This window comes from Pithys albifrons, chromosome 19 (assembly GCF_047495875.1).
Source record: "Pithys albifrons albifrons isolate INPA30051 chromosome 19, PitAlb_v1, whole genome shotgun sequence".
Taxonomy (NCBI): Eukaryota; Metazoa; Chordata; class Aves; order Passeriformes; family Thamnophilidae; genus Pithys; species Pithys albifrons.
Window position 1 is genome coordinate 4,275,277 of NC_092476.1, and position 27,585 is coordinate 4,302,861.

The following is a 27,585-nucleotide window of genomic DNA, read 5'->3' on the forward strand; positions in this document are numbered from 1 at the left end:
CCCGCGGCTCCCGGGGTGGGTGCGGTCCCCGCGCATCCCGGGGGGCGGGGCCGGCGGGAGGGGCGGGGGCGGCTCGGCTCGGCTCGGCTCGGCTCCGCCCGGCCCGGCTCGGCTCGGCTCGGCTCGGTCCCGCCCCGCGGGCCGTCCCTGCGGCGCAGTCGCGGCGCCGCCATCGCGGGCAGATGCAGGCGATCAAGTGTGTTGTGGTGGGCGACGGGTGAGTGCGGGCGGGTCCGCCTCGGCCGGGCCCGCAGCCCGGCGGCGCGGAGGGAAGCAGGCAGGGAGGGAGGGAAGCAGAGAGGGAGGGAGGGAAGCAGGCAGGCAGGCAGGCCCGGCCGGCCGCAGCCCCGCCCCGCGGCCCGGCACAGCCGCTCCTCCGGAGGGAGGCCCCGCGTCGGGCGGCGAGAACCGACCCGGCCTGGATGGCCCCAGGTCCGGCTGGGGCTGTGAGGGCCGCGGGGGCCGGGCCGGGCCGGGCCGGGCCGGGCCGGGCCGCCGCTGTTTCCCGGCGGGCCATCGGGCCTTGCTGCGGCCCCCGCGCCCCTGCCCCGATGAACTTGAGTCTCGGTCCCGAGGCGCTGCCCAGCCCCATCGTGCTGCCCGGGTAGCAAACACTGGCTTCTCGTTGTTTTAGGCGCCTGTATTCCGCTGTTTTTCATTCCACATGTTTGATTCGTCACAGAGTCCTCCTGAAAATCTGGATGTTTGCAGGTTTCTTTCATATATCCTTTTGTTGTTTGTTCCGAGGTGAAACGTGTTGCTTTTTCTGATTTCATCTTATGCCCCTTGTCACCCTTTTTGCTCTTTTCTTTGGGCTGTTCCTGAATGCCTTTTCTTGAGAATGCATCTGTGTGTAAGCTGCAGGCACACACTAGATTTATGGTGCTTTGTAACTTTCCTAGCTCATCCTGCATATTTTTCCTCACAATTCCAGTTTGCTTTTCTGATCACAACAGAGCAAGCACTGAGTTGAGATACTGAGACCTAAGTGTGAACTGCTGTTAGGCAGGGACTGGCCTTTCCCCTTTCCCATGCATGTCACTGCCCCAAATATGCCTTTGGGGTGAAGCCTTTCAGGTTCCAGTCTGTGGGGGCCAAAGAGGGGAGCAGGAGAAAGCCAACCACCAAAACAGCACAGCCTTATTGTGGAGGGGAGAGAAACAACTGGGAGCACAGGATGTTGTAAATGGACTTCAGCTGAAGGTTTGCTCTCTTGGATTTAAAACCAAATTGACAGTGCAGACTAAATGACATCAGATACCAAAACACAATAATCATAGATATGTGTGGGTTTTTGTGAATTATGAGCTTCCCTGTTTGGTGGGAGAAAGGTCAACCAGTTCAGGAGGAAGTCAGGACTGTCAGTGTAGTGGTTCCTTACACAACCTCCCTATTCTCTGATCAAGGGGACCTAATCCAGAGAAAAAGCTGTAGTAGTGGTTCTCTCTGTGCTTTCTGTCATCCTGGTGCATCCAGGAGACTGTGGCTCTCCCTTAGAGTCTCTCCCTTACTCCTGAAATCTTCCCTTAGTTACTCAGGTTACAGAATTGGGTAGGGCATATGCACCCTGCTGGCTATTCAGCTTCACTCAGGCACCTCACAGCTAGCTTTCCCTGCAACTGGCACTCACAATCTCTTTTTCTCAAAGGTTGTCTGCAATTCACAACTTTCTCAGTGATAAAGAAGGTGCTCACGCTGCTGGTACTCCTCTGTTCTTACAACAAAGCTTTCTCTTAGGAAATCTACAGGGCTGGCTAAAGTCTGTGTGCATACACTCTTGACAGCCAGGCCTGGCCCTTGTTAGTCCCACCAGCCTTCAGCAATGCCCTGACCTGATATTTCACCCTTCTACACTGATCTTTTTCCAAACTGATAGTGGTCAATTTTAAAGTTAATTTTTGTACATGGATGCTTATTTTTTCCCTGTTGTATTTATTGATACTGAATTCCTGTACCTGAGGACCTTGTAGAGTTCTGTGGTGTTGCATATTTTTTCACCTTTTTACCCATTTTGCTAGACTATTATGGATCTCTTGAGCCCAGCACACAGCCCTAATTTATTTCTCCTGTTGGTTCTTGGATCAACTCTATTTTGCCTGCTGTCTTACTGAGGCTGAATGGGTGGGGAAACTGAATGGGAGAGAGCAGGGTTAGTCAGTGCTCAGGAACAGGGTGCATGTTGAATATTCGTGCCTGGTCCCTGACAGATGGGGAATTCCAGCCTGCTGCAGGTTTGCTTTCTCACACAGTAACTTTCCCTGAGGTTGTGTGTTGGAGGCGGTGCAGGGAAGGGTGAGTTTTGCTGCCTCAGTGCTCCCTGCTGTACCCTTCTTTATTATGCTCCTCACTCTTATCCTCTGCAGAGCCGTAGGGAAGACCTGCTTGCTGATCAGTTACACCACAAATGCCTTTCCTGGAGAATACATCCCCACTGTGTGAGTAATGACCCTGGACTTCAGTTGCTCTTCGATCTGTATGCATGTTTGTGTAAAAGTTGGTTTTGTAGGTGAGGAGGTGGCTGTCTCAGATCAGACTGTGGTGATGCTGTGTTGTGTGAGGAGGGCAGACTGTCCCCACTGAAACTGTGCCACAGTAACCTTTCCTGATTCATGCCCTCTTGGATTTCATATAGCGATGTGAAGGTCACCACAAAATTGTCACTGATGGGGACTCCTCCTTGGCAGGTTCGATAACTATTCTGCCAATGTGATGGTAGATGGAAAGCCAGTGAACCTGGGCCTCTGGGATACAGCAGGGCAAGAGGACTATGACCGACTGCGCCCTCTTTCCTATCCACAGACGGTGAGTGCTGGGCTTGGACTGCCTTGTGACCACTCGCTCTCGGAGACAGGGAGGCTTCCAAGAACAGGCATGCTTCTTTTTGTTGAGGAAAGTCTAAGTTGCTGCGGCTGCACCCATAATTCTGGTTGTTTAAGAAGTATCATGACTGATTTTCTCAGAAGAGGTTGTCCTGTTCTAGTTCCTGCAGTGATCTTTGAACAGTTACAGGTGCCCCAGGAAGGCTCAGGTGAAAAGAATGGTATGGGGCTGCTGTGCAGCTGAGCCAGTTCCATGTTCGCCTTCTGCCCTGGCAGGATGGCTCACCACTGTGCTGCACTAGGAGTATTTTCCTGGCTGTGGCAGTTCCTACAGTGGCAGCACTGCCAGAGTGAAGCCCTTAGCACTATGAAGAAGTTTGTGGCTGTAGGCTTTTAACATGCAGAGCATTGTGAAAAAGGATGTAGTCATACACTCAAGGTCCATTCCTTTCCTTTTTGGTTTAATGCCCTTAATTTCTTAAAGCCACCATCCTTGCTTGGGAGAGGAGGTTGTCCTCTCTCTGGATCCCTCTCCACCCTCCCTCCATTCTCTTTAGCTGTTTCTTTCTGCACAGCTGACCTTCTTGTTTTTGCACAGGATGTTTTCTTGATCTGCTTCTCCCTTGTGAGTCCAGCCTCCTTTGAGAATGTCAGAGCTAAGGTAAAGTATTCTCCTCCTGGGTGAAAAAGTGAAAGGGAAGAACCAGTGAGGTCCCCTGCCCCACCCAGCACCACACCTACAAGCCCAAAATTTCAAGCAGTCATGTCTTGGCAAGGGAAGGTCGTGATCTCCAGATTTTAAGCAGGGCCTGCTTTTTATCCTTTGGCTAAGTTATTGCCTCTTTGAATCTTCATCTTGAGGGATGTTCTAGAAACTAAAATGCAGTTAAGGCAATCTCAGTGTGCAGAGCTGACTGGCACAATTGTAATTGGGGTGTTCATTACTGCATCTGCACCAGTCTCTTTCTGCAGAGCATACTCAGACTGTAGGCAGCAGTATCCTGTTCAGGTGTTGTCACCTTGCTCACTAGTAGTAAACCCCTTGTTCCCAACAGTAGGAACACACATCCTCATGGTTGTGGCCAGTGCTGTAGCTAGTTTTCTTATCATGTCTCTCTGTTTCAGTGGTACCCTGAGGTCCGACACCATTGCCCAAATACACCTATTATCCTGGTGGGCACCAAGCTGGACTTGAGGGATGATAAGGACACCATTGAAAGGTTACGTGATAAGAAACTGGCCCCCATCACCTACCCCCAAGGCTTGGCCATGGCTCGGGAGATTGGTGAGTCTCCTGTGCTGGCAGATCTCCGTGGCACTGGGCTCTGTGAGGGGGGTGGTGAGGGATGGCACGTGGTGGTAGAACTGGAGTGGTTGAACTGGAGCTCTCTTTCCCCAGGATCGGTAAAGTACCTTGAGTGCTCTGCCCTCACACAGCGGGGCTTGAAGACGGTGTTTGATGAAGCCATCCGGGCTGTGCTGTGCCCACCGCCCGTGAAGAAGCCTGGCAAAAAGTGCACCGTGTTTTGAGGGCTGTGGCCTCAGTGCTGGCTCAGCATGCTGTCGTCCTCTGACAGATTGCGTATTAGCTGGGTGTTTCTGGAGGGGGCTGGGATATGTAGGGCCCTTCATCATGTACGAAGTCAGTGTTTTTTAAATGTCTCTTTGATTTAACGTCAGTGTTGATGTGAAGGGGCAGTGGGGGCAGGAGACCAGCTGGGGGCTGCAAAGCCCCCAGGGGAGATACAACGGGGAAGGCAAGGTAGCTCCTTCGGGCAACAACAGGCTGTTTTGGCTCTCCTGAACTCTAAGCTTAAAGGGCTGAGACATCTGTCCTGTCCTGGAAACACCTGTTTTAAACCTGCATGTGAAACAGGTGGTGAAGATCCTGATGGGAGTGAGGAGGGAGCTGATTTCAATGGTGCTGAGAGACAAGAGCAGCTGGGAGGGTGGTAGGGTCTCCTTGCCCAGCCTGATGTGGCTAACAGTTAACAAAGTGGTGCTCTTGCAGAACACGCCTAAGACTGTTAAAAAAATCATAACCAGCCATGAAAGGGGTTGAAGTAAACGAGAAGCTGAAGAACTAATCATTAGGTGCTTTATTGGGTACTAGCCAAACTCTGTGAGTGAAACAGCTCTGTGCAATCAATGCATTTGCCTTTTTGTGTGTGCACACCATAGGACAGTGGTGCTGCTCCCCCCCAGCAGTGTTTAGCAGGGCCTCCCCCCAAAATCCAGTCTCTGCAGAGCAGGGCTGGGGTTATTGCCTCTATTTTATTTTTTTCTACTAAAGACAGCAAAGGAAGCAATGAAGAGTCTGCTAACTTCTTTCCCTTCCCACTGAAAGTGCAGACAGGCTCTATGGATTTGGATGGAACAGGGAAAGCTTCTGAAGGGTTGTGGGGGGGGAACAGGGTTGGAAGAGAGGTCCAATTTTTAATCATCATGTAGAGTGACAAGATAAGACCTTATTTGGTGCAATAAACATTCTCCATGACGGTGTATGTGAGCTTTATTATACAGCAGCCTTCCAAAGGATATTTTCTGCCTCACTTCTCATACAGGGTCCAGCACTGCTGCCCCTCCAGCAAGACTGTGTCTGTGTTGTTGTTTACATCCACTTTACATCTGTGCAGTACCAGTATGAAAATTAAGGCCAGCAGTGAAATGGAGGCACCATCTTAGGAGACAAGAAAGCCCCCGTCAACCATCAGTGAGCTGCCAGTTGTCATAGCACTCTTGTCACTCAACAGGAAGAGAATGCTGTTCACCACATCATCCACCTCTGCAATCAAATACAGAGAACATCTGATGCATACCTCAAATTGTACCAGAAAAACAAGCACCCAAAGAGTTGCCTTTGACCTCTACATGTAAGTAGAGCAGGGAAGTATTTCTGCCTCCAAACTGTGCTTGATGCAGTTTTCAGCAGTGTAGCTGAGGGGTGGACATTAAAAAGTCCTTGTGATCAAGTGATGCTTAGTTCACAGCAAACACCTAGTCAGATCTATGAACAACAAGGTTCATTTCCCTTGTCCCAAGATGAGGAGGCTGTAGAAGAGGGGCAGAGAAGGCTGATTCTCACCCTGTGTTCAACAAATACTTCAGGAATTCAGCTAAAAGCCATTCAGCACAGCTGTGACTGCCCAGAAAAGCAGCAAGGTGCCTCTGGCTGTTTTGTCAGGGGGAAGGCAGGCTCGGAGGCAAGAAGAGAACCCAGTGTGGGAACAGACCTAACCACTGACCTGCAAACTTTCCCAGGGGAATCCGATTAATCATGGCAGCAGATTTCTGAGGGTCACTCCAGTTAATTCTCCCCATGTCAGTCATAACCACAGTGGGGTTCACAGTGTTCACCCTAATCTGGGACCAGGAGCAACAAACAATCTAAGCAGGCTCCTCTGGGAGGAAACGCTCAGGTTCAGTTTTCACTTTTCTTTCTCTCACAGACTTACCTTGTGGGGTCCAAGTTCCATTGCCATTACCTTGCTCAGCATATCCAAAGCACTTTTTGTGGAACCTATAAGGGAAAAATGGGAGGTGTTTTAAGTGCATAGCACCTGGTCCAGAACACCCAGGGGCACTGTGCTGCCCAGAACTGGCAGCTTGGTGGCTGTGGGTCTCCAGCTGGCCAAAACAAGAGGGGCACTGCTGAGGATGCACATACTCACAGTACACGGCGTGATCCCTCAGGGCCCGCTGTGAGGCCTGGCTGGACACATTCACAATAGCCCCTGGCACCCCCTGTGCAATCATCTGCCGAGCAACTATCTGGGAGGGGAAGGAGAGGTAACAAAAAAAGGAGTGCCAGGATCTTAACCTGAGAAATTATTTCACTGCGTAGGAATCTTGCAGGGCTATTATGGTAGCCAAAAGAGCAAAAGCATCTGGAGGAAGGAAGTCCTCACTGCCTCCCGCTTACAGGAGAGTCAAAGCATGAAGGGGCTGCATTTACAGGCTGCCAGTGTGGCAGGACTGCAGTCCCTTTGGCCCTCACAGTGGACATGTACCTCTGCTATGTACAACAACCACTGCTATTCTGGAGACAGCTTCAGGGACAATTTTTCCTCACCTGGGAAACATGAAGCACAGCCCCAAAATTCACATCAAGAGACCTACAAATAAATGAAATTTGGAAGTTAAAAGAGTGGTTGTAGGCCAGGCCAGACAGCTGTTTTGAGAGGCAGCAGAGGACAAGTGCTGGTGGTCTCTTGGAAACACTGGTGATACTCTTAAGACATGGACAGAAGTGCCAAGCTGTGGAAGGAGCCAGGATGGCCAGGTGTGCTCTCAGCAGGGAACAGTCCTGCAGCCACAGGCGGGGGGAGCTGCAGTTGTGCAATGGCAGTTTCCCTCAGGACTCTGCCCTTCATCAGCCTAAGGAAGTTCCTCTGTAAAAGTTTAAACACTGAACCCTGGGCCTCAGCCAGTGACGACTCAGGTCAAGCAAATCCTTCACACAGCTTTAAAAAGCAAATCTGCTGTAAGGTGGGTAGAGGCAGCATTTCTTCTGTTTGCCACATCGTCCTTCCTTGGTCAGGCTTCTACCTGCCAGTTCTGCAGAATGTTCTTAGTAGAATCCATACATTTTATGTTCTAGTCACAAATGAATCCTTTATTATAGGCCCTTAACAGATATTTTTAACATAGGGACAAAACATGACCCATCTTCTCAGAAGGATGTGGACTCACCATAGTGTGTATCCTCAAGCTCACTCCCAGCCAGACTATGGAGCTTTTCAGAGAAAAACAGATGTGCTATTGTAGTAACCAAATTCCATTTCCCACTTTGACTGTTTTATGCTCCCTTACCTGGCTTTGTCTTCTCTATTTCTGGATTGTCTTAGTGACAACTGCCTTTCAATTTAACCAAGGCCGAGTTGGAACCAGCCTGGAAGCTCTCAGTGTGATAAGCAGCAAAGGCACCCTCTTCCCGTGCCTGTGGGTTGGTGGTGCACCCACCATTCTGGAGGTGACACTGCAGGTTCTGGCTACTGCAAAACAGGTGTCATACCCAGTGCATGGTTTCCTTTTGCTGTCTACAGGCGGGGAAAGGTGATTAGGTAAGGGATGAAAAGACAGTAAAGAAAAAGGACATACGCAGGAACAACGAACCAATATTTGGCATTTCTAAAAGTGTGCATGTCAGCCTGTCTGGTGTCTGTGCACCAGCCGCTGTCCTTTTTTTTTCCTAGCTGCTTCCCCTCTCAAGACACCATTTCTAAAAGGTTCTGTTACCGCTTTTGATGTTCACAGCTTTGCGAAGCCTTAGCGCGGCAGAGCCGGCCCCGAGGCCCCGCCGGAGTGGCCGGGCCGGGCACTCACCGCTGCAGAGCCTCCCGCGACACCCCCAGGAAGGGCTGCAGCTCCGCCACCGCCGCGTTGTTCACCAGCAGCTCGAAGGGCCCCGCCGCGCCCACCGCCGCCTCCGTGGCGTCCCAGTCCGCCAGGTCCAGGCAGAGCGGCTCGATGCCCGGGCACTGCGGCGAGGGCGGCCGTGAGGCAGGGAGGCCGCGGGGGAGCCGGGGGTTTATCCCGGGGGGTTATCCGGGAGGGGGTCGGTGGCCGGTACCTCCCGAGCGAGGCTCTCCAGATCCGCCGCCGTTCGGCTCAACGCGGTCACGCGGGCCCCGGCCCTGCTCAGCGCCACGGCCACGGCGCGCCCGATCCCTGCGGGGACAACGGCGTCACACCCGCCCTGGCCCCAGCCCCGGCCCCCGGCCCCGGCCCGACCCCCGGCCACCTTTGCCGGCCCCGGTGACCAGGGCCCGCCGGCCGCCGAAGCCGGGCTGCACCTCCATTGCTGCGCTGCGGGCGGGGCGGCTGCGAGGGCGAGGCGGGGCCCGGCGCGGGCGGCCCGAGGGACCGGGGCGGGCCGCGGGGTCTGTCCCGCTGTCCGGGCCGGGCGCAGCGCGGGGCCGGCTCCGGGCTCACCCACCACGAGACAGGCACGCAGAGCTGGTTTCTTGACTGAGTCTCACTAAAATGCCTTGCGTGACCACAGCGAACCCCAGGCTTTTTAGTGGCTGATGAAACAGACCAGCCAGGGGAAGTTGCTGATGAACCTGACAACAATTAATGTCCTGCTTATCTCAGTTCTTTGACTCTTGTTAGTTATCATCTGCGAGGATTCTCCTCATCCATATTTGTTCTCCCACACATCCAAGTCATCTGTCTCACATGCTTTTTGGCCATTGGCACCATCTGAGCCTGACACAGGGTTTGTGGTCCATTTTTGGCATAGAACACAGATGAAGAAACATGACAAAACACAGGCTTTGACATAGTTAAATATTTATTTTGTAGAGTCATTTTATGTATGAAAAAGTAGTTTGATTAAAAAGCTGCATCCTCCTAGATCCACACAGCTTGCTGTATTCTTAAGAAACGATGGAAGGAGCCTGAACACGCCAGACAGTTCCTACTGCCTTGCAGGCGAACATGGTCCTTTCTAAGTTCCAAAGACATCCTCCCTGTTTGAGAGCACCACCTCTTTGGCACACTTAGTTTAGGGTGACCAGTGACCACACTGTGAAACTTCTACTTAGTTTTGCTGCCATCAGTATGAAGTATTGTAATTTTTTAACTGCATTTTCCCATAGCATTGCTGCCCAGTCCATGCTGTCTGTGTTATCTTACAAGAGGCTGCTTCCAGTAGAAGGGGAAGAAAAGCTCCAACAGAAGAGTTCAGAATCAGTGCTTGAAGATAAAATTGCCTCAAGAGTTCATGAAGTTTTCAGTTTTCTGCTACAGGTTAAAAACATGAACTTAGCAAGTTTTTTTAAAAAATTATAAAGACACCCAGAATCTCCAGAGCTATTAATGACAAATCATTAAACCACAGAGTGCCTCACTTCTAGTCAGCAGAAGATGTAATAAAGAGGCAGAACCTACTATTCTGCAAGTCTCCCTGTGTTTTCTGTGCCAGGCACACCTGTAACACTGACAGCCCGTTATGGAACAGCCACTGTGCTGGCTGCACTACAGTGTTCTTATTCCCATACCTCAGTCACCTTAGGACACACAAGAGAAAGGAGAAATAGAAGAATGAACTGCAGGACTGTAACAAGTAGTAGTCAGGTTGTTTGCTCCTCAGTAGAATGAAAATCATGCAAAGAGGACAGTGGACTGAGGTAAATGCTGAGTTTTGTATTAAAAGCAGAATGTAGGAAACAGTGTGTTTCAGAAGGCTGACGCCTTTGCTAAGTGGCATCCTAGAACACACTGCAGGCATTTTTAACCAGCTAATGCCCACAGTACAGCTGAGCACAGCTGCTCAGAAATCTGAAAATTCTGCTAGGTCCACATTCTGGCTGGTAATCCTAGTTCCAGAACATAAAATGTAATATCATTATTCCTCCCTTAATTTGGCCTCAGATTCTAGCAGTAAACCAGCAGGTATTTTTTGAAGAGTTTGAAACAGTGAACTGTGGGTTTGCAACATCATTTTTTATTCTGTTCTTCGGGTCACATGGGGATTGCACATGGCCAAAGTCTGGGCTAAAAGCAAAGTAAACATATGAAGCCCCATTCCTTCCACTTTCAAAACTGTTTTACTTTCTTTAAAAAACAGCAGCAGATGATACTGCTACAGCACTGAACTTCTGCCTCTGTGTGAATGAGCACATTCATGATGTGCTCCTTTGAGTGACTGCATGAACTATTTATCAAAACATTAAGGAATAAAAATAAGCACTGATCTTGATCTAATTACAGGAACTGGAGAATTATCTGAAGAAGCTGAAGTGGAGTACCCATGGTCATACAATTAAAAGTCCTCAAATGATACCATCAAGACCTTCCTCAGCACACTCCAGCTACCAAGCACTCCTCCTTCCTCAGACAGCTTCAGAAACAGGGCATGCTTTGGCAGCCCAAGCTGTGCCAGCTCACGTGACCAACTATGGCCAAAGTGGCAGAAATGATTACTATCTTGTCTGGCAAATATTTTTTCAGTATCAAATGTCAAGGGAATAGTCTCGGACCTGGCAGACCCCCATCACAATCATCAACCACTGCAGTTCACTTGGCAGGTGAACCAGGTCTGACAATCACCTCCACGGGAGGTACACACGGACAACAGGGGAGAATGTGCACTGTAAGCAACTCTTATCCAGTCCTGAGCAAGCTTACCCTTACACAGGGTTTTCTCATGACAAAGGCTTTCAGCCCTGTTTACTCTAATGATTCCACGATTTCTATATTTAAGAACAGACCCTATTCTGGCCCACAGGTGGAGTTTTAATCTGGCCGGCCACAGAAGTTCTTAAATAATTCTGATCCCAAGGAAGATGAGCAAAAACTTCCCCTTTCTTGTCACCATGGGGACTACAGTCTGCTCTAGCACTCCAGCTTCAAGACAATGGCTTCTAAAAGCCCCTAAGGGCAGTAAGAACAGACTCCTCCCAGTAATGCATTTGCCTCAGCTGTGCCCAAGCACAGGTTCACATGACATCAGATGAAATGTAAAGTGGCTTGTACACACTGTGGTCATCTTACAAAGAACCACTGGACAAAGGAACAGAGATTCTTCTTGGAATGTTCCATGCTGCAGCTGAACAAACCACATCTTATTGCTTTTTGAAAGAGTCTGTCTACCTCCTTTGTAGATAACACTGGTTGTCTCCCAGAAGAATAAAACCACCAAAACGTCCACCACAACTCCTGCCTTATGCAAACTAGGTAATATACAGGTGTCGGTGGCTGGTCAAGAATTATGACATCTTCTTAGCAGGGCACCAAATAGTGTCTGGATAAAGCAGACAATGGACAGATTTAAATCTATGGGGGAAAAAAAAGACTATTAGACTGGAATTCGCCATACATGGAACATACTAGCACTGAATGCACAGCAGTCTGATGGAGCAGAGAGGGTGGGTCTACTTGCTTTTAAGACAGCACCGTGAGCTGACATGAGAAAATAACCCCACTAGTGGGTTTGATCATGTTACAGATGATAAATATGAACAAAGTAGGGAAATCTTGTTTTGGAAGTGGACACTCACCGGGTTGGATCTTGCTGAAGGCCAAACACTCCTCCCACACTCACGACATTGTGTTTGTTCTCAGGGTCCCCATAACTCAAGGTTACCTGCAAAAACAAATAAATATGCAGAAATGGTAACACTAATACAGAAAACCAGAGTGGAGGTGGCAGGATTATTAGCGAGGTACCAAGACAGTCTCTAAGGATGCTGATTAACCTGACTCTGGATCACATTTGGAGGACAGTGGTTAGCTGTGACATAAGCAATGTTGGCACTGACCAGCACTACAGGCAATGTGGGAGACTACACAGAGCATCTGAAAGTTGCATTGCCCTGAAGGACAAGTTCCAATTTTAAGCTTTGTAGGGACATTAATCCTGCTCCTGTCTGTACCTTCACTAAATAACACATGTTCAACCTCACCAGACATTGCCTGAAGTCTGCAGTAGCAATGTTTTAGCACAGAGGGAAAATGGAAACATTTGCATGTGAAATAGTATGCGGAGGACTGTCATGTGACAAACCTGGAACAAAATTCAGGTCTCTGGAACCTCAGTTCAGTGCTATTCTTTCACACAAGCATGGTATTAAGAAATTTTCAGGTGCCCGGTACAAGAAGACTTATATGGTTTTTCTTTTTCTAATTGTACATTTCCCAGATTTTAGGTTAGCTGTTACCATCTCAGGGAACCAGTGATCACCAACAAAACAGAGTATTCAGCCTACAGTCAAACTTACTAGCATGGAGGAGATTACATCATGGAGGAATGTGGCCCCAAGTGCACATTTCTGCTGGAAGGAAAGCATAACCAAGCAGCTTGCAGGGGCAAAAAAGCACTCCCAGTCTCTCATGGTGCCAAGCAATGCGAGGCAGGCAAAGCTGCTGGATGGCCTTGTGGCTCCATCTGCTGCCAAGGAGGAAAACTGTATCCCAGCAATTAAAAGACTATTTGATTTTTCCTAAGAAACATTAAGTTTTTTGAGATTCAGACAAATTATTCTTAAAAATGATCAAATATTTAACTGTCTTAGCTATTGAAGAAGTACTTGCTATAGCTGCCTTTTTGAACTGCATGAATTAAGACTGAGACTTTGTAAGGCAAAACCAGGAAGACTATTGAGCAAATTAAGTATTGCCTCTTTCTAGACTTGCTGCTACTGCCACTAACAGAAAGTCAGGGCTTAGAAGGAGATGGGGAGTACTCTATTTAGGCTTCATGTAAAAGAACGTGCCCCCAAAGGATGGTACAGCCATATGGCCTTGTTGGCCAGGGTGGAAATGTGCTTTTCACCTAAATGAAGGAATTGGGCAGGACACAGCTCTGACTGAGTCTGTAGACATCCTTCTTTGCTGAAGAGTGCTATGTCTCTGCAGAGTACTCTTTCTGATCAGACTGAGGTGTAATTCTCAGAACAGAACATGAGGCATAGCCCTACCTGCTGCAGCACAGACTCTCCTTGTAGTCTCTGCAGATTTTCCAGGTGGGAATGGAACAACGGGCTGTGAAGCAGCTTTACCTCCAGCAGCCCTTCAATAATGTAGCCAATGGTGCAGTCGTCAGGAAGACGCACCCTTTCTGCAGTACTGATGAAGTTGCCCAGGCTGTGAGACAGTGTGGGAGATGAGGAAACGTGTTATAAAGCCTGTCAAACTCGTATCAGTGAAGCTCAGTTAGGAACAGTGCTCACCTGGCCCAGGGACTCATCTTCAAGGCAAGACCTCTGCTGATACAGAACCCTGCTCCACCTGTGGCAAACCAGAATTTCACGGTTGTCTTCTGAAGAGTAACAAGAAAAAACACGCAGTAGTTACTGATAATCAGCCTTTTCCTTTTGGCTGTGCAGAGAAGGGAACTTGAGGTTCTACTGGGTATGACTTGAGTCACTGCGCTTGAGTCAGAACAAGGCTACATATGAATCCCTATTTCTTTAGGCTGCTGAAAGCCTACCTAGTTCTTCTCTCAAATGAAACTCTATTCTGGAACAGACAGCATGTGAACCATCAAATTAGCATAAGGGAGGTAGCACACATGCAATGGAAAACTATAGTCCCACTCCTACCCAATTGCATCTGTCTCCTGGTCATTCTAGCCAAGGGTCACAGCCAGCTCAGTGCTCCTGAGGATATCAAAGGTGGTCCAATACACCTGGCTCCAAGTGCAAGGAGACTATTTTGTTGTGCAGCCTTCCCTAAGAAGTTATTTTATAACTGACCTTCTGGCCAGTGGAATGATGTATCTTTAGACCTTTCAATACAGGTGACCTGGTTAGGACTTGTCCTTTAGCACATGTATCTATGTGATTGAGATATGTTTGCCTCCAGTTCTTGGAGACTAGTAACCACTTGGTACTGGAAAAACGTTATTTATTGAGAAAGCCTTTGTCACCCATCTGAAGTTGGTTCAAGATGATGACAATGTGATACTGCATTCAAAAGAACAAAACTCCTGAACTCCAACTCAAACTCCCAAGCCCTAAAACAAGGAACACTGCTCTCATAACCAAAAGGAAAAGCAAAGGTGTGAGGGATATCTCAACACACACCAATAAAGGAACAGAAACAACCACCCACGCCGGAGATAAACTCCACTGTACCTACACACATGTCAGAGTGAAGGTTCCATTGACCCACCAGCCCTGCCTCTGAAAATGGCTTAGTGCCAGGTTCTTTTCTTGCAGATTAAATTGCTTGCTGTTACAGGGGACTCCTATGAACTGTCAAGGTTTTAAAGTCTTAGGAAGTCGGAACATCTCTCAGACAAACTGTAGTTTGCTTACTGCTCCATCACTTTGGACATGGTCAGCTGCCTCGATGGGGTGGTCCAGACTCGGCCGCCCCACATACACATCCTGGCTGTGTGAGAAGGCAGACAGGAGATGCAGGAGAGTCCGAGGGTTCACGTAGTTGTCATCATCCACATGGCAAAACCATCTTCAAACAAAACACAGTAAGTTACAGGGACAAAGAAATGAGTTGCAGGTTTACAACTGAGCCTCAGTCTTTCAGGCCTGGAGCAAGAAGTATTTATTGCCCCAAATTACAGATTTGGAAAGCTGAAAACACCCACAGATGCTAATTCTGTAGATGCTGAAACGAATAACCCCATTCAGATCATAATACTTTCCATGTTTCAGATGATGCTTGTTTATAAGCAGTGCTTCATGCTGTGCTCCCTTCCCTGCACTCATCCTCACATTTTAGCTAAGACTGAGTTCCTTACTGGAACAGAGATGGTTACTTGAGTTTCCTTTGAACACAGAACGAGAAGAAACAAAGTCAATCAGAACAATGTGTTTCACCTACTTTTGCCCAGATTCCAAGAATTTATCATATTCCACAGACATCTTGCAGCAGAGAGCTTGCCGAGTATGGACAGCAGAACAGTTGGTGTTGATCATATGATCCCCTGAAAAATCAAAGACCAGCCCTTTCAGGTTTGAGAAACACGTGTAGTCCAAAAACGACTACAAAAGAAGTGCACATTTGGCACTAATCCTGTACATCTGAGGTGCATATGGTGCACACATGGAGAGCAAACTGCTGGACAGGCAGAGCTCACAGGCTGTGCATCTGCCATGCAAGCTGCAGAGGGCACAAAATTGAGTGAGTGCCTAAAAATGAGTGAGGGTATATGAAGAGTGCCACAAGACTGTGTGCAAAGGAAATACCTAGTGTAACATTGGGCTGCATAGACTTAAGCTTTCTGACAAGAAGAAAGCGGGTGCAAAGGTGAACCCAGTACTCAGGATGTTCCAGGCATCTTGTCCAGGTGGCAAGCAGAGAGAAGTTTTCTCTGTTTTCTCCATCTTACTTCTCTAATTGCTTGCACAGCATGAAATAAGGACTTCTAGGAAAAGTATGAAAGAAACAAAACTCAGTTACAAGAGACAGCATGCACGTCTGCTCCACAGCTCACCTGCCTTCAGGCGCAGCTCCCGATCCTCCCAGTCCGTGAATATAAATGTCTATGAGAGACAAAAATGGTATGGCCACATTTCAGAACTTCAGAAACTAATTTAACATTTGTTCAGTTGCAGTCAGAATTTGGAACGTTTTGTCTGTCTTAGTTTGCTTCACAGTAGCCAAGAGTGAGGGAGACAGCTCCAGCAACTTCAATCCCTGCCTTAATTAAGTTTTTTCATTGCAAGCCAGAAGAGTGTAATTTCAATACAGCATCCTACAGTTTTCTCATCTCAGAGTACAGATAACTGATTTCCAGATAGAAATTACTTTGGTCTTTTGTTGGTACTGCCTTCTCTTTCTGGCTCGGAGCCATCCACAACCATCAAGCAGGTTAACAGGAAAGAATGCAAGTCAGAGTGGGAAGTGGCAACACTGTCCCGTCCCAACTGCTGGACAAAATCGTCTCATTATGCTTGAATGGGCTGGAATTCCGAAACACATGAACAAGTTTTATGTTGTTCTGTAGAAAAACTTGTGTCTGAATTCCGTGGTCCAAAATGTCAGCTTAGATGCATCAGCACAAGGGTTCTTTCACAATCGTGCAAATTATGTCTGCTTGGACCACAGATCCCGGCCCGCAGCTAAGGAGCTTAATCAACAAGCTCTCTTTTGGAGCCATGTGCATAGGAACTGTTCAGATAAGATGACCTTCCTCAGTTTTAAAAGGAAATCTACTTTTAACGCGCAAGAAAAACCCCGGTGAGAAAGCGCAGCGGCTGCGCCGGGACACGCCGGGCCGGGCTCCCCGCCGGCCGAGAGGCCTCACCTGTCCCTTCGCCTGCGAGATCCAGGTCTGGAGGAGCAGGTCCAGCCGGCTCCTGTGGTACTTCCTCGTGGTCTTCACCGCAATGAAGATGTCCTTGAGCTCCAGCGCGTCCCTGGCGGCGCCCGCGGCAGCCCCGGGGCGGCCCCTCCGCGCAGGCTGCGGGCCGGCAGCGCCCGGCGCCGCTGCGGACCCCGCCGCGGGCCCGGCAGAGCCCGGCGCCGCTGCGGACCCCGGCCCGGGCCCGGCGGGGCGCTGTCCCCGCGGCAGCAGCAGCAGCAGCAGCGCGGCGGCGCCCAGGGACAGCAGCACCCCGGCCCTGCGCAGCCCCAGGCACGGGCCGCTCATGCTGCAGCCCCGCGGGCACTCATGGCCCCGCGGCCGGCCGGGCTCGCGCTCCGGGACGTGGCGCCGGCCCCGCGGAGGGAGTTCCCGGAGGCCGCCGCAGCCGCGGGGCCGAGCGGGGCCGAGGGGGCCGCGGCCCCTTTAAGGACTTCACCTGTCGGTCGCGGCCCGGCAGCGGCGCGGAAGCGGAAGCGGAAGTGGAGCGGGGCGGGAGCCGGAAGCGGCGGCCGAGGGGAGGATGCCGCTGCCCGTCCAGGTCTTTAACTTGCAGGTAACGGGGCGGCCGCGCCCCCGGTCCCGGCCCCGGCCCGCCTGGCCCCGCAGCACCCCGCGTGCCCCCCGCGCGGGGCCCGGCACGCCGGCCCGGCCGCGGCCGCCGCGGGCGCGGTGTGGCCCTCCCCGTGGGCTCCGCGGGAACGGAGCGCTGTCGGCTGGCCCTGGGCCGGCTCTCGCCCTTCTGTCGGGTCCGGCTGTGTCGCTTCCGCCGCCGTTCGCGACGAGCGGCGCTCAGCCGAGCGCCATCGGCCCCCGCGGCGTTCCCCGCTCGGTGCCGCGGGCAGGGCAGGGCAGGGGCTCGGGCAGGGGGCTCGGGGAGGCGGCCCGTGAGCAGGAACTGAGTCCGCAGGGCAGGGCAGGGCCGGGCCGCGGGAGCCCCGAGGGAGTCGCGGACACGGTGCCGACACAGGCGAGCCTTTGCGGGTTTGGCAGTAGCAAGTTCTCTATCACGGCACGGGCCTGTCGAGAGTGAGGGACGGGATGAGGGACAGTTCAGCCTCCAGCCCTGCCCGGGTCGGTACCGAACCCCCCTCCAGCAGCAGGCACTCCTCCTCCTCCTCCTCCCGAGCACAGCAGGAGACTTCGGCTCCAGGGCCGGTTTCTGCCGAGGTGCCTTCAGCAGCGCACCCGTTTGGGCTCAGGAAGTCTCGGGGAATGATGGTTATTTTATTTGCTCCGCGAGTAGTTCTTAAACCAACCTTGTGTCTTTTTTCCAAAATAAAGAGCTTGAAAATGTCTTGAGTTTGCTTGTCCTGCTGGGACTTCCAGCCCACTTGTGGTTTCCCTTGTCTGGGAGCTAAGAGAGCACTGTGGAGTGTGGCCCCCCAGCACAGCAGGACACAAAGGGTTCTGTTTCAGCAGCTGGAATTGCCCTTAGTTTTGTAGTGCTGGTTCTAAGGAGTCTGCAATGAGGTTTTTACTATGGTAGGCAAACACAGCCTGAACAAAGTAACCCTGGTGCTTAGTTTTATGATATAAGCAAAGAGATAAGGTTGATAAAAATGGAAAAGGTGATGGTCTCAGCATATGTGACCTGTTTTTATGCACAGTTTTCCTGAGTGGTGATTTGGACAGCCAAACTCTTCTTTGCACCCTCTCTCCCTTTCCTTAATGGAAAAATTACAGTAGGAAACAAACATTTATGTGGTTGACTTGCTTTTACTTCAGATTTTGGGTGATTTCACATCAGTGTTGAGATATGTGTGTATTTAGTATGTACCAGTTTGTGAAAGAGTAAACAGACTGTGGGTGTAATTTCTAGAGTTAGGAAATCTGGATCTGCCATGTTCCTTCTCACAGAAAACCCCCTAAATAAAGAAACTATCAACCCAATCCAAAAACCTCCTTTTTGATTTCTTCATAGACAGTAAAATCAATAAAAAAGTGAGAGTAATTCGGTGTTGATGGGGAGAAGGTGACCAGCATTTCTGTCTTTTCTGGGATCCACCTGTGCAATTTACACCAAATCAAGTGTTGCTTATGTAATATCTGCACAAAATCAGCACTTTATAAGACATTCAGCTTGGTTTTCCTCAGTGTAAATGGGTAATTCCTTGGAGAAATGTTCAGTGTACTTTAAGTAGGAGAAGGTTTTCTGCCACCAGAGCAGTGCAGTTTGTGGGCAGCTGCTCTTACCTGGGCCAGACATGCAGGGGCTGGGCTGGTGCTGTGCTGGGGTCACTGCCCTGCTGAGTCCTCATGCTGTTCACAGCAGGAGGGACTGGGGGAACACAATTCTGTTGTTTCTGTGAAAGAGGCTCTACCCAAGCAGTTGGGCTGGGGAACTGCAGTAGGGCAGCTCAGCTGAAGGCACATCTCTGCAGTGCAGGCAAATTGTTCCTCGGTATGTGTTGGAAACTCACCTTTCCAGTCTGCATTCTGGTCTTTACATTTTTAAATACTTTTTAAAGTGTAACAGTTACTGCCTTTTTTCCCCCCAACAATATCACTTTTAAGCACTAAAGCAGTTTTGAAAGGTCCTGGTGATTTTTTTTGGTACATTTTGACTTTCTGGAACTCTTGAACTGTTATGCCTGCTCTTGCTCAAGGAAGAGAAGTGGAATTTTACTTGGAATTCAGAATGCATACCTGAGATACTTTGTAGAATCAGATTTATTGACTCCCTTCACTTTTTTGCTTGATAATCTACCAAGCCAAATAAAGGGTTTCCTGTGAATGCTGAGCCATGCTGACCAATGGGTTACTGAGCAAAAATCCTAAAGATATTGAAAGACTGAGGAGTGCTTTTCCCTTTTCAAAATTTAACATATATTTAATCAAGTCCTTAATATGTTGAATCACATAATTGTTTTCTGCTGAAATGTAATAACCTACTTTGGACCTCCTTTTGCTGTCTAGGGTGCAGTGGAGCCCATGCAGATTGACGTAGATCCACAAGAAGATCAGCAAAATTCACCCGATATCAACTATGTGGTGGAGAACCCCACGCTGGTACGTGCTCTGCTGAGGGCTCTGAGACATTTGTTGAGTGTGGCCTCTTCCTTTAAGGGTTTGGAAAAAGTCTCTTTGGAAAAAAGTTAAAGCTGATTAGTCTTAACAGACAACTGAACTTTAGAAAAGGTAAATTGTAATGTACTGCATATTTCTGGGGAAGTTAGTCCATGTCTGTTTTCTTCAGACATTAGTGATCTTACCTGATTTTTTATTTGTCTGAGGCACATTGCCCTCCTTGAAGAGGTGAGGTGTGCAGGCAAACCTGTGCAGTGCCAGTGCAGCCCCTGCCAGAGCAGCCCCTGCCAGAGCAGCGGCCGCGTTGCTGGGCCCTGAGCAGCCCCTGCCAGAGCAGCCCCTGCCAGAGCAGCAGCCACATTGCTGTGCCCAGTGCAGCCCCTGCCAGAGCAGCCCCTGCCAGAGCAGCAGCCACATTGCTGTGCCCAGTGCAGCCCCTGCCAGAGCAGCCCCTGCCAGAGCAGCAGCCACATTGCTGTGCCCAGTGCAGCCCCTGCCAGAGCAGCAGGTGCCAGTGCAGCCCCTGCCAGAGCAGCGGCCGCGTTGGTGTGCCCAGAGCAGCAGGTGCCAGTGCAGCCCCTGCCAGAGCAGCAGCCACATTGCTGTGCCCACAGCAGCCCCTGTCAGAGCAGCCCCTGCCAGAGCAGCAGCGACATTGCTGTGCCCAGAGCAGCCCCTGCCAGTGCAGCAGGTGCCAGTGCAGCCCCTGCCAGAGCAGCGGCCACGTTGCTGTGCCCAGATCAGCAGGTTCCAGTGCAGTCCCTGCCAGAGCAGCCCCTGCCAGAGCAGTGGCCGCGTTGCTGTGCCCAGAGCAGCCCCTGCCAGAGCAGCCCCTGCCAGAGCAGCCCCTGCCAGAGCAGCGGCCTCGTTGCTGTGCCCAGAGCAGCCCCTGCCAGGGCAGCCCCTGCCAGAGCAGCGGCCGCGTTGCTGTGCCCAGAGCAGCAGCCTCGTTGCTGTGCCCAGAGCAGCCCCTGCCAGAGCAGCAGCCTCGTTGCTGTGCCCAGAGCAGCCCCTGCCAGAGCAGCCCCTGCCAGAGCATGGCCGCGTGCTGTGCCCAGCGCACCCTGAGGCCGGGCTGTGTTGCAGGATTTGGAGCAGTACGCCTCCAGCTACAGCGGGCTGATGCGCATCGAGCGGCTCCAGTTCATCGCCGAGCACTGCCCACAGCTCAGGGTGGAAGCTCTCAAGATGGCTCTGTCATTTGTCCAGAGAACTTTCAATGTTGATGTGTATGAAGAAATCCACAGAAAGCTGTCTGAAGCCACCAGGTACTAAGAGGTCATGGGAGTCTGGGGACACTTCCTGAAAGAGTTTAAACTGATGTGCCACAGTGGAAGACTTTGCATGTTCGTTATGGAAATTGTCTTTGCCCTTAGAATTTAATAGCAGTGAAATGTGTGTTCAGGCCTAAGGTCCTCATGCTTTTTTAAAAGATAAAGAACAGAAGACATTGTCTCATGCTGAAATCTTAGGGTTTTAAAAACTGCAGGTAGATATTGAGGTGCGTTTAGTCCTTGCCACTGCTTAAAGTATTAATGAACATAGTTGTTTTTCCTTAGGTAAATTATGGTGATGAAACCTCTTCTAGATGCTTTTGTGTTAATAAGTTAAAACCTAATTTAACTCTTTGCCTTGTTTTGGTTTGTTTTTCACTTTTCCCCCTGCTAACAACAGGTTTGCTGTTAAGGATAGCCTTTGACACCTCACTTACCCATATACACTTCTCAGCTTTGCATTATTTTTGTTGCTATGCCTTATGTGATGATTTCTTGTCTGTTTTGTCCTGGGAATCTTTGGCATATGCTGTGGCAGTATGTTCCATCCTAAGATCATAGGACAATTTTGAGAAGTATTTGTAAACAACCATGATGCTTATGTTACTGTTTGCACTGGAAATCCTACCAGTCTTTTTTCCCCACTATCCTTATTTTCTCTTTGATCTCTTTTGTGTATGCTGTACTGTTTGTTAGGGTATCAGTGCCAGGCACTTAGCAGACCTCTGTTTTGAAAAGTTTGCAGCCTGATAGCCCTGTTCCAATGCTTTCAGAGAACTGCAGAATACACCTGATGCTGTCCCTGACAGTGGAATTGAACCCCCTCCTCTTGACACAGCTTGGGTTGAAGCTACACGCAAAAAAGCACTTCTTAAACTGGAGAAACTTGACACAGATCTGAAAAATTACAAAGGGAACTCCATCAAGGAAAGTATCAGGTGAGATGGAGAAGGCTTTGCTGGACCATGCACTTAACACAGGATGTTAACTAAGGCATTCAGTGCCTTAGGTCAGTGTGTTGAGTTACTTGTTTTTTGGAACAAACTGACTTTGTCCCTCTCTGAGCACCCAGGTCATTGTTTTTTTAATTCCCGTGCTCTAGGAGAGGCCATGATGACTTAGGTGATCATTACCTGGACTGTGGGGACCTCAGCAATGCTCTCAAGTGTTACTCACGAGCCCGGGATTACTGCACCAGTGCTAAACATGTCATCAACATGTGTCTCAATGTCATCAAGGTAGGAGGGTTTGCAGGAAAAGGTATTTGGTGTCTTTCTGATACCTACTGCAAAGTCCCCCCGTACTTTGGTCTTGTGTCTGCAGTGATGTGGCTTGTCTGAGGAATGCTGTTTATCCATGGCTACCCCACATTGTTTCTTGCTCTCTACAGGTCAGTGTCTACCTCCAGAATTGGTCTCATGTTCTGAGCTATGTAAGCAAGGCTGAGTCTACACCAGAAATTGCAGAAGTAAGCTCCTGCTTTTTAACTTGCATGAGTTTTCCCTTGTTTTCTGTTTCCAAAACTTGTAAAGTGATTTTTTTCTTTTGCCTTTTACAACTTATTCCATATAAGACTTCCTCCTCAGCTGCAGTACTATTGCTTTTCAGTTCATTGTTGCTTTTCTCCCATGATATGTGTCCCAAGTCTGACTCATGGTAAAAATGGATACAGTTCTTGCTGTATTTCCCAAGACAAATAAGATGAAGTTATCTCGCCATGGAGATTTGCAAGTTAATTACTAGGATGAAATATCCTGAGGACACTTGTAAGCAAAATAGTTTTTGTACTGCTTGCTCACTACTGCTTTGTTTTCTGCTTCAGCAACGAGGAGAAAGAGACAGCCAGACACAAGCAATTCTCACAAAACTGAAATGTGCAGCAGGTGAGTGAGTCCTTCAGCTTCCTGGATGGTTTGCCTGTCTTTCTGCTTGTTATCTGTCCATAAGGTTCTTGGGCAACAGTGTGTGCTTGGCTTATTTTTTTCTCTCAGATTTGACAGACTTTTTATTTCTGCACCAGACGTGCAAAATTTAATGAACCTCATGAGATAGAACTGCTGACTGTTTTTTGCCTTCTCTTTATTTTCCATGAGTTTCTCCAGAGAGGATATCAGTGTGAGTCAATGTAGCTCAAGGGATGCTTGATACAGTCTGAGGATCTTATTTTACTTCAGTAGTGAAGGCATTGGCAACCATGTGGGGGCCTCTCCTACTGCCCAGATTTTGCAATTTCTCCTAATTTGTATAATAAACAAAGAACTAACTTTTTCTGGTTCCTAGGCCTGGCTGAACTAGCTGCCCGGAAGTACAAACAGGCAGCAAAGTGCTTCTTGTTGGCATCATTTGATCACTGTGATTTCCCTGAGGTGAGGACCAAGAGGGAGCTCTGCAGGGCTTGGAAGGGATGTAATTCTTCTAACCATAAGGTTGTAAAATTCAGGTATTGTAGTTGTTCTTGCAGCACTCCAATATAGTTTGGTGGTGCAAGTTGGTTGGTTTCTTTAAAAAAAGTCTCTGTTCTTGGGTTCTTTAAATGTTTACTCTAGATTGCATAGGAATTACCTGTGAGATTTGTATTTTGTGTAGCTCAGTCAGAAAACTGTTGGAATTGGTGTCTGCTCTCTTAGCAGTGTCACTGCTCAGGCCCTGTCACCCCACACACTGGGTGAGTGCCTGGGAGCAAGCTGAGTGGTTCCACTGCATTTGACAAGGACTATCTTATCACTGCATGAAGGAAAGGCCTGGGGTAGAGCACTTAATGCCAAGCTTACACCATTTTGGTAGTCAGTGACAGCTCTCTGTCTCTCCCTCTCCCCATAGCTGTTATCTCCCAGCAATGTGGCTGTGTATGGTGGGCTCTGTGCCCTCGCTACCTTTGACCGTCAGGAACTGCAACGAAATGTTATCTCCAGTAGGTGAGTGGTGCCTTGAGTGATGTTTGTATGTACTGGACGTCTTCTGGGACATGGGACTTTGGTTGAGAGAGGATTCTGGCAGCAGTAATAGCTTTCTCATACAGGAGAGAGAGAATCACTGAGCTGTAGTTTGGCTTTAGCATTAAGTGGCCCTTCACTGTCTAAAACACAAAGGTTAATCACAGCTAAAATTTTCATAGTAAACCCAGGTCAGATCCAGCATCTGCACAGCCCATTTGTCTTTTCTCCACCAGTGGTCCATATCAGATATGTTTTCTGGTGATGTATCTTGATTTTGACCTATTGCCACATATTTTTTTGTTTGTGTGGGCAAACACTTCTGCTACTTAGTTTGTCAGAAGTCTCTTGCCTTCCTTCACCACAGCTCTGATCTGTGCTACCTCTCTCTGTGTTCCGGGCTTCCAGCCCTGCTGAAATTGGGCTATCTGGTCTATTAGAGAGTAAATTCTTGGAATCTTCAAATGATAGTGCAAGTTTGTAACCTTGCAGCTTGGAGTGATGAGGTTATGGGGTATTTTCTGATCGCTGCCATCTTTATCTGTAGCTCCTTCAAACTGTTTCTGGAGCTGGAGCCACAGGTTCGTGACATCATCTTCAAGTTTTATGAATCTAAATACGCTTCATGCCTGAAGATGCTGGATGAGATGAAGGTGAGTTGCAGGAGAGTAGTGCAGAACAGACCCTAAAACTTTCCTTTGCTTAGCCTTTGGTGAGAAGCACTAATTGTTAAAAGTTGCTAGTAAGTGTTCAGCTCTTCTGTGTCTTCTGTCTCCTGACGTGGTGAATAGAAATTGGGAGCAGTTTGTTGATAAGAAGGTGAGAGAAATTATAAGATTCTAAATATATTGCTAATTCTTTTATTCATTCTTGGTTTATTGTATTGTCTTGCTGTAGAATAATATCCTTAAGTATGTACACGTAAATGTTTCAGAAAATGGGAATGATACATTTTTCCAGTTTGCTTCTCAACTTCTGATGTGTTTTATTGTTTTGCACAGGACAACCTGCTGCTGGATATGTACCTTGCACCTCATGTCAGGACACTTTACACCCAGATTCGAAATCGTGCCCTTATCCAGGTAATTGTTCCTGTCATCCTGACTGGCAGATGAACAGAGAGATACGCTGTGTCTGCAGCTTTTTTCCCCTGGTTTTTCAGAGAGTAGAGAGTACAGTTGGCAACTGAGTATTTTCTTCTTCTCTTAGTACTTCAGCCCCTACGTGTCGGCAGACATGCGCAAGATGGCCACTGCTTTTAACACCACAGTGGCTGCTCTGGAAGATGAGCTCACTCAGCTGATCCTGGAGGGACTGATCAATGCCAGAATAGACTCACACAGTAAGGTGAGTGCATTTCAGCCACACATTACAGACTGAACAGCTTTACAGAAACTCGCCATTCCTGGGGAACTTGGAAGGTGCATTCATGTGCTGTGACTGGCGTGTTCAGCAGGGGTGAGCTGTGTGTGACCTCAGGCTCCATAATGCCTGAGCTGTTCTCTGGTACAAACAGGTCTTCCTGCTGGGGAACCTTGCCACAGCTCCTGTGTACAGTTCTCTGTGTTACTTACAGATTCTTTATGCTCGAGATGTTGATCAGCGCAGCACAACTTTTGAGAAGTCTTTACTAATGGGGAAGGAGTTCCAGCGCCGTGCCAAGGCCATGATCCTGCGCGCCGCTGTCCTGCGCAACCAGATACATGTCAAGGTATGGCCATGCCAAAAGGGGACCTGGAGGCAGTGTTAAGGTTTGAATGCTTGGGGATTTTGTAACTAAAATTATAAAAGTTGATTAATTGAAGATTGGGGAGGGGAATGAATTTGTTGTGTTCATGATAAATTCATAAAATAGTAAATACTAAATATAGAAAAAGATATACAAGGAACAAGTGTTTCTAGCCAGTACATTAACCTTTTGTACAACTCAGAATGTCCTTCAAAGTTTATAAGGTTAGCTTAATTCTGACTAATTCCTTTTGTCTAATTCTTGATAGACGTATCTTTTATCAACAAAGATTGTTTCAAGTCATTTTAGTAGCAGACAAAGTAACAAATATATTGTTAAGAGCATTGCTTCGAGGTTGCAGTTCCAAAAGGATGCCCCTAGGGAGAACAGGCCGTAGTATATTAATCCCTGTGATAACTAAATGCTAGATAGGATTAAACTTCTGGGGCCAACAGTACCTTGTACATAGTAAATACGAGTGGCTTAGAAAAGTTCTTGTGAACTGTAGAAGTTGTAAACACAAAGCCATCATTATTTATGAACTCAGGGTATGCTCTCCCCCTGCTGCACATCACTGATTAGGATGTGTTTTGGTTTTGTTGCAGTCTCCTCCAAGAGAAGGTAGCCAAGGGGAGCTCACTCCAGCAAACAGCCAATCCAGGATGAGCACCAACATGTGAAAAACCTCGTGCACTACCAACAGAAGTGGTCCCTCAGGACTGTACCCAGTGTCTCACCTACTAACTGCTGAGATTCACAAAGTGTCCCTGTCCCCTCACTTCTTGCTCAGATTGAGAGGGTCAGGGCTGATGGTGGATAATATGAATATTCCATAACTTCAATTCTCCTTGAAAAGAAATTATTTCTAAAAGCAGCATCCCTGCCATGGGTCATCATTTCAGTTTTGGTAGAACATCTTCCTCCATTCTCCTTCCACCACTCCATAGAGAGCTGTCAGGTTATTCATACAGATGCTGAGTTGAGAGTTTTTCAGCTGCTATTAGTTTTCTTATTTCAAAGCTGCAAAAATAGTTAGTTGAATGGACAGGTGTGATATAGGATGAATTTTGCTGGCCTGAAACTATTGCCTTGATTTTGAGCAGTGCTGAGCTTTCTGTTTTCCAGATAAACTTACAAGTGCATTGCTCTCAATTATTGAGCTAGTTCTGATGGGAGAGATTTCCTTTGAGAAACTCTTAGTGAATTTTCACCTGCACCACAAGACATGGCATTGCTTCCATGCATTCAGTCACAGGCCTTTATTTTAGGGTTTGATGTTTACCTGCATCCAGGTTCTCTTTCTCTGGTCTCTGTTTTCAAAGACCTGTTTCCTGATGCGTTTCCCATTTGTGTGTGGCCTGCCTTCGGGGTCCAGTGTTATCATAGCAGTGAATCTCTACTTCATGCAAATTTTGCTGCTTGTCCAGTCTTGCTGCCATAGTGTGTGATGGTTTCCCCACATGTGCAACACCTGTTTCTGGTAGGTAGTATGGATGAACACCATAGAACACCACTCAAGTCTTGTGGAAGCACTGAAAACAGTCAGTCTGGGTGCCCACTCTCCAGGTGCATTTATTCTGCTTTTCCTTTTATAAAGGGGTTAGAGGTGGCAGCCCAGGGGGAGGTGCATGTGTTTGTCCTGTGTTCATGAAAGGAGCTACGAACTGAATTTTCTGAAGTCATTGCAGCCTTGTATTCATCTAATCCATAAGGCTAGCTGAGAATTTTGATCCAGCCCTGGCTGGTCTGGCAAGTGACTACAGATGTTACTGTTAAAGTGTTCATGCTTTGTTTTTTTCAAGAAGTTGTTATATCTAGTGCATTAAACAGTGGGATTAAAAAGCTTCTTGAGTATTTGGCATCCTGTGTTAAAGTTGGGGTTTAGGTATTTGTTCTCAAGCCATTGATTTTGGCTAAGGTTCCTGATGTCTTGTAGGTCACTGTGTTTTGCTTTCTGATCTGGTTGGAGATGTAGCTTGGATGAACTGTTAGGAATGTTCAAAGAGCAAAATTCCCATAGCACCAG

General features: G+C 48.5%; 4 protein-coding genes across 7 annotated transcripts; 2 read left to right on the forward strand and 2 right to left on the reverse strand.

Annotated features, from left to right (window-relative positions):
• The first annotated feature begins 79 nt into the window (after positions 1-79).
• RAC3 (Rac family small GTPase 3) lies at positions 80-5,321 on the forward strand. Of its 2 annotated transcripts, none has more exons than XM_071574005.1 (6): positions 80-217; positions 2,364-2,435; positions 2,685-2,802; positions 3,418-3,480; positions 3,945-4,104; positions 4,219-5,321. In XM_071574005.1, exons 1-6 carry the CDS (start codon positions 183-185, stop codon positions 4,347-4,349), a joined length of 579 nt encoding a protein of 192 aa, XP_071430106.1. In that variant the 5' UTR covers positions 80-182; the 3' UTR covers positions 4,350-5,321. The 2 variants fall into 2 exon arrangements, with proteins under 2 accessions (XP_071430106.1, XP_071430105.1); XM_071574004.1 differs by having other exon boundaries at positions 163-196.
• On the reverse strand, positions 5,314-8,672 carry DCXR (dicarbonyl and L-xylulose reductase). The gene is made up of 8 exons (XM_071574003.1): positions 8,563-8,672; positions 8,392-8,489; positions 8,145-8,299; positions 6,892-6,934; positions 6,491-6,590; positions 6,275-6,339; positions 6,065-6,182; positions 5,314-5,604 (listed from the first exon to the last, which is right to left on the reverse strand). Exons 1-8 carry the CDS (start codon positions 8,618-8,620, stop codon positions 5,501-5,503), a joined length of 741 nt encoding a protein of 246 aa, XP_071430104.1. The 5' UTR covers positions 8,621-8,672; the 3' UTR covers positions 5,314-5,500.
• Positions 8,673-9,096: 424 nt separating this feature from the next.
• On the reverse strand, positions 9,097-17,062 carry RFNG (RFNG O-fucosylpeptide 3-beta-N-acetylglucosaminyltransferase). 2 transcript variants are annotated; one of them, XM_071573567.1, is made up of 8 exons: positions 16,537-17,062; positions 15,724-15,772; positions 15,111-15,213; positions 14,585-14,738; positions 13,496-13,584; positions 13,244-13,409; positions 11,825-11,910; positions 9,097-9,566 (listed from the first exon to the last, which is right to left on the reverse strand). In XM_071573567.1, the coding sequence occupies exons 1-8, from the start codon at positions 16,879-16,881 to the stop codon at positions 9,545-9,547; spliced, it is 1,014 nt and encodes a 337-aa protein (XP_071429668.1). In that variant the 5' UTR covers positions 16,882-17,062; the 3' UTR covers positions 9,097-9,544. The 2 variants fall into 2 exon arrangements, with proteins under 2 accessions (XP_071429668.1, XP_071429667.1); XM_071573566.1 differs by having other exon boundaries at positions 9,097-11,600.
• GPS1 (G protein pathway suppressor 1) lies at positions 17,059-27,404 on the forward strand. Of its 2 annotated transcripts, none has more exons than XM_071573564.1 (14): positions 17,059-17,134; positions 19,513-19,605; positions 20,710-20,891; positions 21,671-21,835; positions 22,000-22,135; positions 22,288-22,365; positions 22,720-22,780; positions 23,178-23,263; positions 23,718-23,812; positions 24,378-24,483; positions 24,832-24,912; positions 25,040-25,177; positions 25,407-25,541; positions 26,165-27,404. In XM_071573564.1, the coding sequence occupies exons 1-14, from the start codon at positions 17,117-17,119 to the stop codon at positions 26,237-26,239; spliced, it is 1,449 nt and encodes a 482-aa protein (XP_071429665.1). In that variant the 5' UTR covers positions 17,059-17,116; the 3' UTR covers positions 26,240-27,404. The 2 variants fall into 2 exon arrangements, with proteins under 2 accessions (XP_071429665.1, XP_071429664.1); XM_071573563.1 differs by having other exon boundaries at positions 17,083-17,149.
• Positions 27,405-27,585: the final 181 nt, after the last annotated feature.